This window comes from Schistocerca gregaria, chromosome 7 (assembly GCF_023897955.1).
Source record: "Schistocerca gregaria isolate iqSchGreg1 chromosome 7, iqSchGreg1.2, whole genome shotgun sequence".
Taxonomy (NCBI): Eukaryota; Metazoa; Arthropoda; class Insecta; order Orthoptera; family Acrididae; genus Schistocerca; species Schistocerca gregaria.
In genome coordinates, this window is record NC_064926.1 from 493,012,478 (window position 1) to 493,027,596 (window position 15,119).

At 39.1% G+C, this 15,119-nt stretch overlaps 1 protein-coding gene and 1 pseudogene across 1 annotated transcript in view; both read left to right on the forward strand.

Moving 5' to 3' along the window:
- LOC126281356 (small conductance calcium-activated potassium channel protein) overlaps positions 1 to 15,119 on the forward strand; it is a 1,755,063-nt gene that overhangs the window by 1,711,229 nt on the left and 28,715 nt on the right. Inside the window, exon 10 of the mRNA XM_049980265.1 lies at positions 5,498 to 5,567. Within this exon, the coding sequence (XP_049836222.1) occupies positions 5,498 to 5,567 (70 nt within the window). The remainder of the gene's footprint in view (positions 1 to 5,497; positions 5,568 to 15,119) is intronic.
- LOC126282568 (5S ribosomal RNA) lies at positions 8,449 to 8,566 on the forward strand (annotated as a pseudogene).

Consider the following 15,119-nt stretch of genomic DNA (forward strand, 5'->3'; position numbering starts at 1 on the left):
CTTGACAATGGCCATAAAGGCCAAAAAAGTCTGTCTTGAATAAAGATTAATTATTATAAGCAGCTATTTGGTGCATATATTCTGATAGTCATGTCATTATCAGACATATATTATACTGCTGACCCTAAAGAAGAAAAAAATAAAAAATAAACAAAAACCTTTTTATTTATCAATTGATACTTCTTATTAATCCCTTGTGAATCTTATCATACAAATGGAACATACTGTGAAATGCACTGTTTATTTTTCATGTTTCTATTTAAATGAACACCACGAAAACAGAAAAAACTAAAACATTATCACCATGGCTATTTCTGCTGAATGAATTTTTTCCCCTTCTTTGGAAATAGCCCATAAAAGGAAATTTGTTGTTATAATCTTACTTTTTCTCTGCTTTAAATAAATCTATTGACATCTCAATTATTATGATAAAATGCCTTAAAATATATTAATTTAATTAGATAGATAAAAATCTACTCATCAGGTGGCAACAGGAACACATACATACAAAGGCATTTAAATTTGCAAGTTTTCGGAGTCAGTGGCTCCTTCGGGCCAAAGGGTTGAAGGAGTAGGAAGAGGGGTGAAAGAAGAGAAGTAGTAAGGTTTAGGAAATAGGGATAGCACAGAAAAGTTGCCTGGTTCAGGGGAGACTTCCCAAATGGGATGAGAAGGAAAGACCAACTGTTGGGAACTGCACTGGATGAGGTTTGAAAACCTGAGAAATTAAAAATGGAAGATAGTTTAATACACAAGATAGGTTTAGTGCCAAAACAATGTGCATGAATTAATTAGAGCAGAAAACTAAGAGCATTGTTTCTGGCAGAGGTGGAGGGGGGGGGGGGGGGGGGAAATCGAAAATAAAAGATACAGAAAACTAAAAGGGTGTGAAAAAATGAAGAGTTACTGTTAAGAAATTCTGAGACCAAAGAATTTAACATAAATTAAGACCAAATGAGTGGCAAGAACCAAGAACAATGCCAGTTCCCATCTGGGGAGTTCTGAGAAACTAGTGTCTGGGGGAAGAATCAAGATGGCATGTGTGGTGAAACAGGCACTGACGTCCCAATTGTCATGTTGTAGAGCATGCTCTGCAGCAGGACATTGTGTACTGCCATACACATCCTCTGCCTATGCCCATTCATCCTCACTGACAACTTTGTGATAGTCATGTCAATGTAAAAGTCTGAAAAGTGTTTACATAACAGCTAGTATATAACATGGGTCATATCACAAGTGGCTCTTCTCCATTTGATAATATATGTTTTGCTAATTACAGTGCTCTTATAGGTGGGGGGTAGGAGGGTGCATACAGCAAGTCTTACTGTGTGGATGGTCACATGGCTAGAAACCATAGGTAGGGAAGTGGGTGCAGAAGGAGAAAAGAGTCTGACAAGGACATTGTAGAGACTTGGGGAGCAACGAAAGGCTATTCTAGTTTGACTAGGATAATACTGAGTGACAAGAGGTGTACTCCTAAGCTTTATTTTGGAAGTATCAGCAGTACTAGGACTGGACCATCAACATCCTTGATGTGAAATGTCCAAATGAACTGCATCTGCAGTGAGAGCTGGAGCCAGAGTTCCACTGTTCTGTGAACATTAATGTGCTAGCTGCACAGAGACCAAGTTCTGCAGGAATTAATTGAGTGGGGGCACAAGAGGATGGGACGATGCTGGCATCCACTCCCATATTCACAATGAAGTTCAGGTTATCGTTGTGGTCTTAGATGTAAGAGGCATCCACAAGTTGCGGTTACCATATTCAGTAATTATGGACTGAACAGCAGTGTTGTGAGCAATGGCACCTAGAGCAGCTAATGTGTAAGTTTGGGTAAATGCAGGCGTGACAGCAACTACTCACCACATCACCAAAGGTGATGTGGAACCAGCAGCATGATTACTCTGGGTGGGGAGTGAGTCAGTTGTCACTTGCACCAATTGTAGTGCTACACTGTGGTTGATTGCTCATCCAGATAGTGAGTCGGCAGGACTCTTCAGTGTTAAGAAATCTAGTGCTGGCCACTAGGTGGCTGCACGCTACTTTGCTGTGGCAAGTCAGCTCTTAAGCAACCTCTATCAGATGAGTGCATAATCAGAATAAGGGAATGGAGCCACTGCTACCAACTTTCTCATTCTCCAGAGCAGAGCAGTAGGGAGTAGTTGCTTGTGTCTGATAATTCTGTAGGCCTGGTCTGCCATCCAAAGCTAGCTCTTCAAAGGATAGATGGAGTGAGAGAGGAAGTGCAGCTGGAGTTCATGTGGATGCTTGATGAGCACAATATCCACAATGGCATCAGGCATGACTTGTCCCACCTGTGCCCGCAGGTGCCTCCACATCTGTAAAGATGATTTTTTGCCAAGATGTTCCTTGTGGATTATGTGGTGAATAGCTTCTCCTGGTGGATGCAATAGACATTTGATGATTCTTCCATTTGTTGTAGCATATTTGAGCTCTGCTGGCAGGCTCAATAGTAGGTCACTGATAAGATCTGTGATGTAGGTGGCTGCACTGGTATCTTCCTCATAGATGGTGAAGAATCTTGATTGATGGCACCATATGAAGTGGGACGAAAGTGTGATGCATTACTCCTATGGTGATAGGAGGGAGTGGGGGGAAGGGGGGAGGGAGGCAAGGCTTGCCACAAGGCTTGCACTACACAGCAGGTGTAGATGAAAACCTCCCTGTGCAGATAGAATGACCATGGCCATAGAAGGATGAAGCCGTAGATCGGAAGACTGAACAGTACCTTGGCACATAAATATGGAATAACTGTCCTTCATCTGTTGTGGGTAAGATGCCGAGGGATCTGGTAGATGCATCAAGACAAAAGCTGTTTCAACTGGCATAAGCTGTGATCTGGAGTGGTAGATGGGATGTGGTAGCCGCCATACACTGCCATTTGTAATGCAGCTGTGGTATATGGGTCTAGCCATTGTGGCACATACGAGCTTAGGTTCATTGCATGAAGGTAGTGTGACTTGTAAATACAAAATCAGGTGAAACTGGTACTTACACTATTGATGTTGGCTGTGCTTCATGGTCATCCAATAAGTAGGGATGAAAAGCAGGGTCCAAAGTACAACACAGTAGGCGATACATTTTCCATTGGTTGATAATGAGTAACAATAATACATGAAACAAAACTAATAATTCTGAAACAGAACTAATAATTCACCAATGAAAACTGATTCTGGGTCACCACTGTGGATGATATCTGTCTATGCTTAATGGAGATAAGAGAAGACACCACTTTAAATACAGAATGTTTGTTATTGTTGAAGTAACACAACATGTAAACTGAAACACGTGTGAAAGCAAAAACACAAGAGCATTGACAGAAGTCAAAGATCACAACTCATCACAGGAGTAGTTTGTTTTATTATCTATAGTCACCACATATTTAAAATTTTTTTTGATCTTGGAATGTACACTTTGTGTTTATTTAAGGCTCCATTTCATGGCATTATTATTTATACAATTTTCAAATTCTTAGACAGTTTGTTTGGTATTTTGTGCTAATTCTTTGTTGGTTCTGCAGCAGACTTTATTTTGATTCATCTTTATACAAAGTTATTTGAGTTTATCTTCCATTATCTCCCATGTCATTCATGAAATAAAGGAACAATAACAGGCCCAGTATCACTCACTGGCATATGCGTGCTTGTATCATTTTTCCAATATGTCCATGTTTTCTAACCTTTTTATTGTATAGCTACCTCTGTTTTCTACTTTTGAAATAAGATGAGAAACAGCTTACAGATTTTCCATGGAAACCATAAACAGCCATTTTTATGCAGAATTAGGGCCACAGTACTATAAGAATGGAGTTTGGGAGTATTACATTTTAAGATTCAAAAATTCTGGTATTCTACTGATGACAATAATTTAGAATAGAGACATCGTTTTAATTAGAGTGTTTTCAAAAAGATGAGATATTATCTGGAAAAGTGAGACTAAGGGCCTTCAAATGAGACACATTGCACTCAGGTGAAAAAAGTGATGGAATAGCAATACACACATTTACAACAGTGGCAGTGTCATGTACACAAGGTATAAAAATGCAGTGCATTGGGAAAGCTTTCATATGTATTCAGGTGGTTCCTGTGAAAAGGTTTCTGATATGATTATGGCCACATGACAGGAACTAACAGACTTTGAACATGGAATGGTAGTTGGAGCTAGACACATCAGACATTCCATTTCATCAATTGTTAGGGAATTGAATATTTGAAGATTTCATGCATAACCTCTCACCATGGACAGCACAGTGGCCAATGAATTTCACTTCATGATAGAGAGTAGAGGCATTTGTGTAGAGTTTTCAGTGCTATCAGACAAGCAACACTGCATCAACTAACTGCATAAATCAATGTGAGACATATGATGAACATATCTGTTAGGATAGTGTGACAAAATTGGGGTTATGGGCCATGGCAGCAGCCAACAGATGAGAGTACCTTTGCTAACAGCATAGCATTGCCTGCTGCACCTCTCCTAGGCTTATAACCACATCAGTTGGACCCTAGATCACTGGAAGACCATGGCGTAGCTATACGAGTCCCAATTTCAGTAGGTAAGAGCAGATGGTAGGGTTTGAGTGTGGCATGCACCAAAGTTGTCAACAAGGCACTGTGCAAGCTGGTGGTGGCTCCAAAGTGGTATGGACTGTGTTTACAAGGAATGGACTGGTCCTCCGGTCCAACTGAACCAATCATTGACTGGAGATGGTTATATTCAGCAACTTGAAATCCATTTTCAGCCATTCATGGACTCCACTGTTATGAATGACAATGCACCGTATCACCAGGTGACAAGTTATTGTGATTTGTTTGAAGAACATTATGGACAGTTCGAGCAAATGATTTAGCCACCCAGATCTCCTGACATGAATCCCATGGAATATTAATGAGATGCAATCATGAGGTCAGTTCATGCACCAGCACCTCTTTCACAATTATGTATGGCTATAGAGGCAGCATAGGCAGCATGGCTCAATATTTCTGCAGGTGACTTCCAGCAACTTGTTGAGTCCATGTCACATTGTGCTCCTGCATATGTTATGCAAAAGGAAGTATGGAATGATATTAGCCGATATCCCATGATTTTTATCATCTCTGTGTAATTTTAAATCCAGTATTAAGGATCTGAATTGAGAAGTGTACTTTGTTGTCATGAATTATAAATTTTTTATATTTCTTTCAATAAAACTTCTGTCAATAATAAAGTTCTGAAATATACAGCTTGAATAAGAATTTGTAGGTTTCACATGTGCATGATTTATGTATTATCTGTAAAACTGAGTAGAAAAGGAGAAAAAAGTGTTTATTTTAGGAATGGGTTATAGCAAATCAGACACTCCATCTTGCTACATTTCAATCTCATTTCACTGCCATTAAAACATTCATTAGCAATCTTCAAAAGAGATAGATTCTTAGTATTTATTTTTGTTTATAAGTGAGAAAATTATTTAAAACTCAATCTACTTCCTTTACAGCTTGAGAAAAGTGAAGATGGACCAACGAAAACTCATGGATAATGCCAACACGATAACTGATATGGCAAAGGTAGAAACAATTATTTTATTGTTTGTCTTATATAACTCTTAAAGTAAAATAAATCAGTCTGTGCAAGTAAACTAAATGCACAGAAGTAGTCTGCTGAAAGTCTAATGTAAAACTAGGATTGAAGCTGAAGAGCATTAAAAAGTATAAACAGTCATGTCATATTTTCTTTGAGTTGCCCCTTCTGCTGGGAAGCACAAGTGTGTATTTCAAGAATTTTCATTTCAAAAAAATTCATTCATTCATTCATTTGCATATCATGTCCCATCAATCCCATCACAAAAGAGAGACTTCACAGATGTGGAGTGAGTCAAGTTGTACATTAACAGGCAGAAGCAGGCACAGCAGGCTACTTCTGTAAAGTATATTAACTACAAATTACGAGTAGTGTTAATCAGATCATACTGATAATTATCAGGAAACTCCTAAATTACTTGATATGCACTTGTGTATATTAGGAAGATCACAATTACCTCAAAAAAAAAAAAAAAAAAAAAAAAAAAAAAAAAAAAAAAAAAAAAAAAAAATTGCACAGTGCATCCTCTTTTCGTCTAATACATCAAAGTAAGCATTGGTGTAAATTTACATGGATGATTATTAGCTGTCCATATACGGGCAAAGGGAAGATCTGTTCAACACAAGGATTAGAATTTGCAGAATTTACATCCCAGAGTCTCAATATTCTGATAAATTATAAAACAAGTAGATAAAGACATATTTTAAAAAATATGAGACAGAATTTTAAGCCAATTCTCTTCAGCAATGAGCTGCCTTTCCTTTCTAATCATCCCAAAACTATCCCTGTTTCCTCCACAAGGAAGGAATCAATAGTTCCAGAAGCTAATGTGTGGATATACTTGCACTATATGTCTATTAGGCACTACTAAACGTTTCACCTCCTCATAGTAAATTCTGACCAGTAGTTGCTTTGTGACTCTTTCTTCTAAGCTAACAGTTACTTTACTGGCACAGGTATACTGCAGTGTGAAAGAAAAGTTCACAGTAAAATAAAGTAATTGTTCGGAACCAAAAAGAAATAATAATGTTTTGCACAACTAATTTACTATGCATGCACGTTAACACAAATAAAGGGCAGTGGCCATATAGTAACACAGGTATGGTGATATTGATACACAGTGGTGGAAACTTCTGCAATAGTTGGTTAGTTCAGTTGGCTGGATAATAATTTCAGTCTCAAGATGCAGAAGTGTGTCCATCTAGAAGCAGACTGTTCCCTGACTGTCAAAGTCTGGTCCGGGTCCAGGTTCAGGCCTATGGGAAGTCAGCACTAGGCATCCATATTCGAGTATTGCGAACAGACAGTAATGTATAGAGCACTGATGCTGGTGATTGGTAGCACACTCTGGGAGCTTAGTTGAGGGCTCGATTACTGATAATAATGGCTTATGATTCATAATTAAATGGAATTTATGGCCATACAAAAATGGAAATATGTAATTATTTCAGAATGAAAGCAACAGACAGCCTATTTTTTTCAATTTGTGAGTAATGTCTGTGGGCCTACTTTAATGTTTTGGACACAAATGCTATAGTTTTTCAGTACCATTGGCAAGGTTGTGAGACAGCATGGTCTCAATGCCACACAGTGAGGCATCCATAGCTGGTGTTAGTAATAAATGGGGCTAATACATCTGTAAACAGTGCAGAGACTGAGGGCATGATTTCAAGTTTTGAAATTTCTTCTGATGAGTGTCCTACCACTGAAAAAGAACCACATTTTGCAAAAATGATTCAACAGGTAGACAACAGAAACCACGTATAAGATAAACTGGGCATAATAGTTAACCTTGCCTAAAAACATTAGGAAGTCTTCTACTGACCAGGGGAAGGTCATTTTGCATAATGCTGCAACCTAATCTTGTGTAGTCTGAAGGCTGTCTTCACTGCAAATGTAGCCAAGGTACATAACACAAGATGGGAAGAAAAGAACATTTTGAAAAATTACACTCAAGGCCTTTGTTTATAAGTGCCATGAAAACATACACACATTCATAAATGTTCTTAGTCAGTATGCTCCATTATCAAAATTTCATCTGGATAGTTTATTCAGTGGTGGATGCCTGTAATGACCTGCTCCAAAAAATTTTGAAAAATGACCAGCACTCTAATGACTCCAATTGGTAATGTGTTGTACTGATAATGCCAAAGAGGGGATATTCAATACTAAAATTTTCCTGGACCCACCATCTAACCCACCACCTGGACCATAAGCTTCCATGAGATCAGTTTTTAGAAAAAAGTTGACCCCCAGAAAATTTAGAAAATATTTAATCAGGGCATGATGCGGAATGGCCCTATTTCTGCTTGTGCCTTAACTGAAGGATTAAAATTACCAAACAAGTGTAGGGAGCCATGAAGATTTTGTACCACCATGAAATGGGAGGCCCATTGGCTGAAAGAGATGAAGGGGAAACCACTTGTTGCTGTTCTAATCTGTGCAGATCTACTTTCCCTGGATCACAGAGTACTTTAAAGATGTATGATGCTGCTGAAGGTTTCAACACTATGTATGTATGAAAGTTCGGAACCTTGTCTAACCTCAAACAATAATGTAAATAGAGAGCTGATGATGACTCTTGCTTGACATAGCACTGAAGGTTGAACAGGAAGCACAAAATGTTGAATAGAAAAGCCAAATGCAGAGTAACCATCCGGTACAAAAATGTTTGCTACTGATGGGTCTGCAACCACTAGGAAAGGCAGTTTCCAACTAATTTGGTTACACATCACAAAAGTTGCACTTCTACATCTGCATCAATACTCCACAACCCACCATACAGTGTGTTGGGGAGGTTACCCTGTACCAATAATAATTCCATGTGCAAGTAGAGCAAGGGAAAAATGACTGTCTATGTACCTCAGTGCCAACAGCCTAGCTGCAGTGGTAACACTGGTTCCCATCAGATCACCAAAGGTAAGCGCTGTCGGGCTGGGCTAGCAGTTGGATGGGTGACCATCTGGTCTGCCGAGCGCTGTTAGCAAGCAAGGTGCACTCAGCCCTTGTGATGCAAAATGAGGATCTATTTGATTAAGAAGTAGCGGCTCCGGTCTCGGAAACTGACGTACGGCTGGGAGAGTGGTGTGCTAACATGCCCCTCCATGTTAGTGATGCCTGTGGGCTGAGGATGACATGGCGGCTGGTTGGTACTGTTGGGCGTTCATGGCCTGTTTGGGAGGAGTTTTAGTTTTTATTTGCCTCAGTATGAGCCCTAATTTCTCATATCTTACCTTCAATGTATGCTGGTGGCAGTAGTATCATTCGGCAGTCAGCTTCAAATTCCAGTTCCCTAAATTTTCTCAATGATGATCCTCCCTCCTTCCATCTAGGGATTCCCATTTGAGTTCTCAAAGCATCTCTGTAACACTTACATCTTGTTTGAATGTACCGGTGACAAATCTAGCAGCCCACCTATGAATTGCTTCGATGTCCTCTTTCAGTACAATTGGAACGATCCTAAACACTTCAGCAGTATTAGATCGCACCAGTATGCTCTATGCCGTCTCCTTTACAAGTGAATTACACTTTCCTAAAATTCTCCCAGTAAAGTTACCTTCCCTACCACAGCTCTCACATGCTCATCCCATTTCATATCAGTTTTCAACCTTATGCCCAGATATTTAAATGGCATGACTGTGTCAAGCAGTACACTACAAATGCTGCATCCAAACATTACAAATTTGTTTTTCCTACTCATCTGCATTAACATTCCCCCACATTTAGAGCTAGCTGCCATTGAACACACCAACTACAAATTTTGTCTAAGTCATCTTGTATCTTCCTACAGTCACTCAACTTTAACACCTTAGCACACACCGCAGCATCATCAACAAACAACTGCAGGTTGCTGCCACCCCATCCACCAAATCATTGATGCATATGGAGAAAAACAGCAGTCCTGTCACACTTCCCTGCAGCACTCCTGATGATAACCTTGCCTCTGGTGAACACTTGCTGTTGAGTGTTCTATTACTGGATTCTATTGCTCAAGAAGTCTTTGAGCCACTCAAATATCTGTGAACTTATTTCATATGCTCATACCTTATTTAACAGCCTTCATTGAGCTGTTGTGTCAAATGATTTCTGGGAATTTATAAATATGGAATCTGCCTGTTGCCCTTCATCCATATTTCGCAGAGTATCATGTGAGAAAAGTGCAAGGTGAGTTTTGCATTAGAAATGCTTTCTGATTAGTGACCATAAGCTTCTTGGTCTGAAAAGAAAATTATCATATTTAAACTGAGAATATTTTCAAGGATTCTGCAGCAAACTGAACAGATCATCAGTTGTTTCTCTACATCAGGAATGCTTATTACTACTTCATCCATACGGGAGTCTGTCCAATGGTCAAATAAATATATGTTTGTACAATTCTCCTGTGTGAATATTTTCTTGAACATGAAATTTGAAACTTTGGCATTCGTTCTGCTTTCTTCAATTGACATATCAAACTGATCAACAAGGGACTGAATGGAAGTCTTTGCCAGATCTTTTGCTACGGTATATGGTGGAAGCTGTTGTAGGCTCCACACATAGATCTATTCACAGGTGCACAAATCTCTACTAACCTTTGCTTGTTGTCGTTTGTGCATTTTCTTTTGAACTGAAAGTGCAACAACCCCTGCTTCCTCAGAATCTTGTGAATTTCATTATTAAACCAAGATGGGTCTCTTCCATCCTTCATCCACTAACTAAACACATAACTCTCCAGAACACAATTTACACTATGCTTGAATTTTGCCCATAATCTCTCTACATCCATCTTACTAGAACTAATCAACGTCATTCACTTTTTTAAGTGAGATACTCAGAACTGTTTATCTGCTGTATCTAGCAGCAATACTCTCCTAGCCAACTTGACTTGACTGATTTATTAACTTTTGTAACCATAGTTGCCACCTCCCCCCCATGAACCATGGACCTTGCCATTGTTGGGGAGGCTTGCATGCCTCTCAGCGATGCAGATAGCTGTACTGTAGCTGCAACCACAACAGAGGGGTGTCTGTTGAGAGGCCAGAAAAATGTGTGGTTGCTGAAGAGAGGTAGCAGCCTTTTCAGTAGTTGCAGAAGTAACAGTCTGGATGATTAACTGATCTTGCCTTTTGACATCAACCAAAATGGCCTTGCTGTGCTGGTACTGTGAATGGCTGAGAGCAAGGGAAAACTACAGCTGTAATTTTTCCCAAGGTCATGCAGCTTTACTGTATGGTTAAATGATGATGGGGCATCCTCTTGGGTAAAATATTCTGCAGGTAAAATAGTCCCCCATTCGGATCTCTGGGCAGTGACTACTCATGAGGAAGTCATTACCAGGAGAAACAAAACTGGTGTTCTACAGATTGGAGCATTGAATGTCAGATCCCTTTGCCAAGCAGGTACATTAGAAAATTTAAAAAGGAAAATGGATAGGTTCAAGTTACATATAGCAGAAATTAGTGAAGTTCAGTGGCAGGAGGAAGAAGACTTCTGGTTAGGTGAATACAGGATTATAAATACAAAATCAAATAGGGGCACTGCCGGAGTAGGTTTAATAAAAATAAAAAATAAAAAAAAATAAAAAAAAAACAGGAGCACAGGTAAGCTACTATGAACAGCATAGTGAATGCATTATAGTAGCCAAGACAGACACAAAGCCCACGCCTACCACATTAGTAAAAGTTTACCTACATCTACATGGGTACTCTGTAAATCACATTCAAGTGCCTGGCAGAGGGTTCCATCAAACCACCTTCACAATTCTCTATTATTCCAATCTCATATAGTGCGCGGAAAGAATGAATGTCTGTATCTTTCCGTACAAGCTCTGATTTCCCTTATTTTATCGTGGTGATCATTCCTACCTATGTAAGTCGGTGTCAACAAAATATCTTTGCATTCGGAGGAGAAAGTTGGTGATTGGAATTTTCTGAGAAGATTCCATTGCAACAAAAAACGCCTTTCTTTTAATGATTTCCAGGCCAAATCCTGTATCATTTCTGTGACACTCTCTCCCATATTTTGCAATAATGCAAAACGTGCTGCCTTTCTTAGAACTTTTCTGATGTACTCCGTTAGTCCTATCTGCTCAGAATCCCACACTGCGCAACAGTATTCTAAAAGAGGACAGACAAGCATAGTGTAGACAGTCTCCTTAGTAGGTCTGTTACATTTTATAAGTGTCCTGCCACTAAAACGCAGTCTTTGGTTACCCTTCCCCACGTCATTTTCTATGTGTTCCTTCCAATTTAAGTTGTTCATAATTGTAATGCCTAGGTACTTAGCTGAATTTAAAGCTTTTAGATTAGACTGATTTATCATGTAACCAAAGTTTAATGAATTCCTTTTAGCACTCTTGTGGATTACCTCACACTTCTTGTTATTTAGCATCAACTGCCAATTTTCACACCATTCAGACATCTTTTCTAAATCATTTTTCAGTTTGTTTTGATCTTTCGATGACTTTATTAGTCAATAAACAACAGCATCATTTGCAAACAAACGAAAATGGCTGCTCAGATTGCCTCCAAAGTCGTTTATATAGATAAGGAACAGCAAAGGGCCTATAATACTACCTTGGCAAACACCAGAAATCACTTATGTTTTACTCGATGACTTTCTGCCAATTACTATGAACTGTGACCTCTCTGACAGAAAAGCACAAATCCAGTCACATAACTGAGACAATATTCCATAAGTATGCAATTTCACTACGAGCTGCTTGTGTGGTAAGTGTCCACATCCTTCCGGAAATCCTGAAATATGGAATTGATCTGAAACCCCTTGTCAATAGCACTCACCACTTCATGTGAATAAAGAGCTATTTGTGTTTCACACGAATGATGTTTTCTAAACCCATGCTGACTGTGTGACAATAGACCGTTTTCTTCTAGGTAATTCTTAATGTTTGAACATTATATGCCAACTAGCTCCACAGATGATGAAGAGATTGAAGAAATGTATGATGAGATAAAATAAATTATTCAGATAGTGAAGGGAGATGAAAATTTAATAGTCATGAGGGACTGGAATTTGATAATAGGAAAAGGAAGAGAAGGAAAAGTAGTAGGTGAATATGGAATGGGAGTAAGGAATGAAAGAGGAAGCCGCCTTGTAGAATTTTGCACAGACCATATCTTAATCATAGCTGACACTTGGTTCAAGAATCATGAAAGAAGGTAGTTTACATGGAAGCAGCCTGGAGATACTGGAAGGTATCAGATAGATTATATAATGGTAAGACAGAGATTCAGGAACCAGGTTTTAAATTGTAAGACATTTCCAGGGGCAGATGTGGACTCTGACCACAATCTATTGGTTACGAACTGTAGATTAAAACTGAAGAAACTACAAGAAGGTGGTATACTGAGGAGATGGGACTGAAAGAACCAGGGGTTGTAGAGAGCTTCAGGGTGAGCACTATGGAACGATTGACAAGAATGGGGGAAAGAAATACAGTAGAAGAAGAATGGGTAGCTTTGAGAGACGAAATAGTGAAGGTAGCAGAGGATCAAGCAGGTAAAAAGATGAGGGCTAATAGAAATCATTGGGTAACAGAAGAGATATTGAATTTAATTGATGAAAGAAGAAAATACAAAAATGCTCTAAATGAAGCAGGCAAAAAAGAATACAAAGTCTCAAAAATAAGATTGACAGGAAGTGCAAAATGGCTAAGCAAGGACAAATGTAAGGATGTAGAAGTGCATATCACTAGGGGTAAGACAGATACTGCCTACAGGAAAATTAATGAGATCTTTGGAGAAAAGAGAACGACTTGCATGAATATCGATAGCTCATATGGAAATCTAGTAATAAGCAAAGAAAGGAAAGCAGAAAGGTGGAAGGAGTATATAGAGGGTCTATACAAGGGCGATGTTCTTGAGGACCATATTATAGAAATGGAAGAGAATGTAGATGAAGATGAAATAGGAGATATGATACTGTGTGAAGAGTTTGACAGAGCACTGAAAGACCTGAGTCGAAACAAGGCCCTGAAAGTAGACAAAATTCCATTAGAACTACTGACAGCCTTGGGAGAGCCAGGCCTAACAAAACTCTACCATCTAGTGGGCAAGATGTATGAGACAGGCGAAATTCCCTCAGACTTCAAGAAGAATATAATAATTCCAATCCCAAAGAAAGCAGGTGTTGACAGATGTGAAAATTAGCGAACTATCAGTTTAATAAGCCACAGATGCAAATTACTAACACGAATTCTTTACAGCTGAATGGAAAAACTGGTAGAAGCCAACCTCGGGGAAGATCAGTTTGTATTCCGTGGAAATGTTGGAACATGTGAGGAAATATTCACCCTATGACTTATCTTAGAAAATAGATCAAGGAATGGCAAGCCTATGTTTCTAGCATTCGTAGACTTAGAGAAAGCTTTTGACAATGTTGACTGGAATTCTATCTTTCAAATTCTGAAGGTGGCAGGGGTAAAATACAGGGAGTGAAAGGTTATTTACAATTTGTACAGAAACCAGATGGCAGTTATAAGAGTCGAGGGACATGAAAGGAAAGCAGTGTTATTTGGTGAGCAACATAACTGATGATGGTCGAAGTAGAGAGGATATAAAATGTAGACTGGCAATGGCAAGGAAAGCATTTCTGAAGAAGAGAAATTTGTTAACATCGAGTATAGATTTAAGTGTCAGGAAGTCGTTTCTGATAATATTTGTATGGAGTGTAGCCATGTATGGAAGTGAAACATGGATGACAAATAGTTTGGACAAGAAGAGAATAGAAGCTTTTGAAATGTGGTGCTACAGAAGAATGCTGAAGATTAGATGGGTAGATGACATAACTAATGAGGAGGTATTGAATAAAATTGGAGAGAAGAGAAATATGTGGCACAACTTGACTAGAAGAAGGGATCAGTTGGTAGGGCATAATCTGAGGCATCAAGGGATCACCAATTTAGTATTGGAGGGCAGCATAGAGGGTAAAAATCGTAGAGGGAGACCAAGAGATGAATACACTAAACAGATTCAGAAGGATGTAGGTTGCAGTAGGTACTGGGAGATGAAGAAGCTTGCACAGGATAGAGAGCATGGAGAGCTGCATCAAACCAGTCTCTGGACTGAAGACCACAACAAACAAATTATTTAAAGAGACTAGAAGAAGCTGCAGCAGCAGAAGAAGAAGGAGGAGGAGGATGAGGAGGAGGAGAGGGAGAAAAAGAAGAAATCTCCTGCAGGGTGCAGTAGGTATACTATGCAAAGTTGACAACCAAACATCCTGCAGAGGTCTCTTCAGATACCTTGGGATTCTTACTTTGCATGCCAGTATATTTACTCACTAAATTTTCTAGAGACGAGTTACAACCAAAAATAGATGGGACTTGCCCCCCTTTATTTGTCAGTTTGAGATCTGTTAGAGAACACTTCCAGAGCACTGCAAACTATTTTAAGAAAGCATTACAATCAAAATAACAGTCTGCATGGTATTAGAGTTCTGCCAATGATAACTAGGGTCCACAGCATTAACAGTTTAAACCAAACCAATATGCTGATCGGTGCATACTTCATTGATTGCCTAAAACTAACTCAGAATTGTTG